The sequence below is a fragment of the Adiantum capillus-veneris genome, chromosome 28 (genome assembly GCF_014529385.1).
Source record: "Adiantum capillus-veneris isolate H3 chromosome 28, ASM1452938v2, whole genome shotgun sequence".
NCBI classification, from domain to species: Eukaryota; Viridiplantae; Streptophyta; class Polypodiopsida; order Polypodiales; family Pteridaceae; genus Adiantum; species Adiantum capillus-veneris.
Genome location: NC_140958.1, coordinates 6,303,174 through 6,307,144, shown reverse-complemented (window position 1 = coordinate 6,307,144; position 3,971 = coordinate 6,303,174). Strand labels below are relative to the sequence as shown.

Genomic DNA, 3,971 nt, shown 5'->3' with positions numbered 1-3,971 from the left:
CCACAATGCTTGATGCCACTGAAAAGAAGAACACAGTTCTTGAACTCAAAGAAGACCTTGCCAACTTGAGAGATATGATGGGCCAGTGGAGAGATCACTTGGGGTAGCTTGTAAAGTATACAAATGATCTTCTACAACTGACTATCCAAGCATTGAAGATTCCAGAAAAAGAGTTACTCAACAGAGCTAGCAATGAGCCACAATTGAGAGAGATGGCTGAAATTCTGTTCGAGGCTAGAATCAAGGTGAATTAGCCAGATCCAGATGGATCGATGAAAATTGCCTCCATCTACCACAAAATGGGTAGAGCCAAATTGACAAAGGATAAGAAGACCATATATGGCCCTAACACAAAGAAGCACCATTAGCTTCCCTCTATGAAGAAGAAATGTCGATTTCCATAAAGGAGCAACTTGAGCAAAAAGCCATTTACATATTGATTATGAAGGATAATGCAACCGCATTAGGGAAAGAAATTGCGTGTCAATCGGACGTTCGAGCGATGGAGATTGAAGGCTTGGGCCCTATATCCCCTTGCAGTAAGGGGGACAACCCCCCCCCCCCGGTCTTTATATGACACGGGGTAATGGCCCAAAGGGGATCTAGGGCCGCGAGGTAGCTTTAATCTCACTTATCGAATCGTCCAATGAATAAGGGGCGGGTAAACTAGGGTGTGATCATCTGCCGTGCCGACATGGGCAACGACGTGCACTAGCATGATGGCCACACCCCGCGAGGCGGATGAGCTAGGGGCGCTGTTATTGTCCTGAATTCACCCTAGTTAACACCGGACGGCAGAGATTCGGACCCCCAAACTTGGGCCCAAATGCCCCGTAGTGAGACACGACAACCCCCATTCTGCCACGTCAATCGTTCCTCGAGCTAAACGTTGGGCGCATGCATAAACACAGGAGGAAGGACTTGGCATGAGCAATGACATCGTCTTCCCCCTCCTTCTTCAATAATGTCTGTGCAAACGGCCAAATTTGGAAGAAGGTGGGTGTTGGGGCTGGGGTCGCTGCAGTGAGTGGCGTAGTGGGCGTCCACTATTGCAATCGCAGTAATGATGGCCTCTCTGCCTCTCTTTCCGACTCGATTTCCTCCCGTACAAACGGAAACAAGCCATGGATCGAGGGCTTATTGCCCTTGGCATGCCTCGCTCCCCCCTCGTCTGCATCCTTCACAGAGCCCAGCACTGGTGTTTCTTTTCCCTCCTCCATCAGCTCAGCCGACGATAGTGCAACTCCTTATCAGCTCGCTGGAGTTGGGCTGCGGAAGAAGAACATTCTTGGCTTGAAGAACATCACTATCTACGCTTATGGTAGCTACCGTAGCCTTCTGTATGATGCTATGCTGTCTACACATCAGAATAAGGAGTTTATAAGGTGAAAACGTGTCATGTGTTTTTTGTCTTGCTTGAACAATACCCGTAATGTTGGGGTTGTATTGAGGGTATATTCTGTGCTCCTCTGTACACCAACCTACGCAATTCATCACGCCAATTGCCTTGAAAGATACAACATTTTCATGTCAAGAGATGATGTTAGCATACCAATTTTGCAAACAAACAAAGGCTTTGCCTTACCTTACAGTCGATCTCTTCGTTTGTTGCATGATTATTGTCTTTAGCTTGTTCTCAGTCACGGAAGTTGAATGAACTTAGCAGTTTGTTTGAGTTAAGAGAGGATTCCCTTCATCTAATTGGCTTTCTTTAAGTGCCATGCATGAAAACACACTTTTTGAACTCATTGTGCAGATGCATCAATCTGAAAAGCTGCCCTTTGTTTTTCTGCAGGAGTGTACGCCAATGTGGCGAGTCTCAGAGATAGGCTTGGTTCAAAGTATACCGACCAATCAGTTACTGACTTGAAAGAAAGTAAGCCTTTTCATGATGATGTTGTGGCGTCAGATTTTGACATGACCGTGAGGCTAGTAATTGTGTATGGGCGGCTTAAAATTGGCTCTGTCAGATTTTGACATGACCGTGAGGCTAGTAATTGTGTATGGGCGGCTTAAAATTGGCTCTGTTCGAAGTGCTTTCAAAGAGTCCATTGGCAATAGAATACAGAAATTTAGTGGCAAAGAGGATCGCCCACTTCTGGAAAGGTTATTGGCTTTCTCTGTCAGCAACACAGCAAGCTTATGTAATATCTTGCAATTCTGATACTCATTTTGCCCAAACAGTTTTACTTCCTTGTTTAAGGATGATATCAAGCTACCAAAAGGGACAACAATAGATGTGAGGCGACAACCCGGGCATATACTTACAACAACAAGTAGGTGGTTTACGTGATCATGAAATGCAATTTTTTCTTGCCAACACAATTCATGTTTCCATGTTTGTTGGTATTTAAGTCAGTGAAAATATATAACTTGTCGGAGTCCTTTGTAATTATCGCTATGTTTCTAGGTATTTAATAGGCAAAATTACCAACATACCCTTGTAATTTGTGGAAATTCCCAAAATTCAAATTTCAAAAATTTCCAATGTACCCTTGTATTATTTTGGAATGGATTTGCCTCAGTTTTTCCATAGTGTAATCTTTATGACAATGGAGTTATATCTTACAGTGTTCTAGACAAAAGTACTCACCAATGAGCTCACAAATAGAGGCATCTGTGTCTAAAAATGATGAACGATTTCATCGTATGTGCCGACAATACCATCTTTGATTGAGGGAGAATCAATCTTTCTGTGAAGAGGTGCAAAAAAAATGTCATTAGAGATAATTGAGAGGTTAATGAGGGGTATTTTGGGAATTTCAAAGAAATTGAAGGGCATTTTGGGAACTTTAGGTCAAATATGAGGGGTATATCGTGAATTTGAGGGTTTTTTTTTGGGAATTTCCTCAAATTACAGGGGTAGTTTGGTAATTTTCCCTATTTACTATTGTCTCGAGAGTCAACCTACATAACTGTGATCTTCTAAAAAAGATTTAGAGTTTCGTTATGAGAAATGTTTGACAACATCAAAAGTGCCTCACGACTTTGCATGTTTATAGACGTGTGTGTGTGTGTGAGAGAGACCACGTAAATATGGATATCATATAATGTTCCGATGAAGATACGGATGTGATACTTTCTGCATACATGTGCACAAGTATGAATATTATATAATGTTCCGATGAAGTTATGGGTTTGATGTATGTACCTGCATACTTTCTGACGCACATACGCACCATTAATGGCATGAGTATGTACTCACAAGTCGATTTTCATACATAAGTATAGACAGCACATGTATGCATGTATGTCTTTATGCATTTTTTTCAAAATGCTATTTTATGCTACCTGACATGTTGCTATGCCTGGCAGTTGGCGATAAAGATCTTGGCAGTCTACAGAGTCCACTCTTATGTCGTGCCTTTTTTAATCTCTACATTGGAGATGAACCCTTCGATACAAAGGGCAAAGAAGATGTCAAATCAACGCTTGCAGCACTTGTAAGTAGCTAGCTTAGGGGTTGGAGGCATGAATGAGTTGTAACACTTCATGAGGGCTGTGAGTTAAAAGGCCAGAGTTGGTAGTTCATTTAAAGAAGCTCCACATGTTCATTTGTTAGTTTTACTAGCTTGGACAGTGTGGAATTAATGTTGTGCAGTAAGCAAAAGCCTGTGAGACGGTTTCAAGATCACAAGGATATGAATAAAATACCTTGAGCTAATTGTCACCAATCTTGATTAAAAAGAACAAGCAGTTCAGTTACAACGATAGCATGACCGATGCTGCAATTTGAGGACTAGTAAGTGTCAGAGGTATGAGGGGGGCGATGTAGCATAATGACTTGTTTCTGTGTAAGTAGGAATTTATAAGCATTTTGTCTTGAAGTACCTTGTCCATCACTCATGACTAACAAGAAGCTCTGCATTTTTAACAATGTCGTTTGGATACTTTGCCGTACATCTACAAGGGAAACCAAAGTGATGTGTGTGGATATACAAGGGCTAGGGGATGGTCATACAATGACCATT

The 3,971-nt window shown here is 42.0% G+C and overlaps 1 protein-coding gene across 1 annotated transcript; it reads left to right on the top strand.

Moving 5' to 3' along the window:
• The first annotated feature begins 878 nt into the window (after positions 1–878).
• LOC147420015 (fatty-acid-binding protein 1-like) lies at positions 879–3,664 on the top strand. Its single transcript, XM_086504983.1, has 5 exons — positions 879–1,321; positions 1,796–1,876; positions 1,971–2,106; positions 2,185–2,276; positions 3,316–3,664. Exons 1-5 carry the CDS (start codon positions 934–936, stop codon positions 3,453–3,455), a joined length of 837 nt encoding a protein of 278 aa, XP_086361109.1. The 5' UTR covers positions 879–933; the 3' UTR covers positions 3,456–3,664.
• The last annotated feature ends 307 nt before the right edge of the window (positions 3,665–3,971 follow it).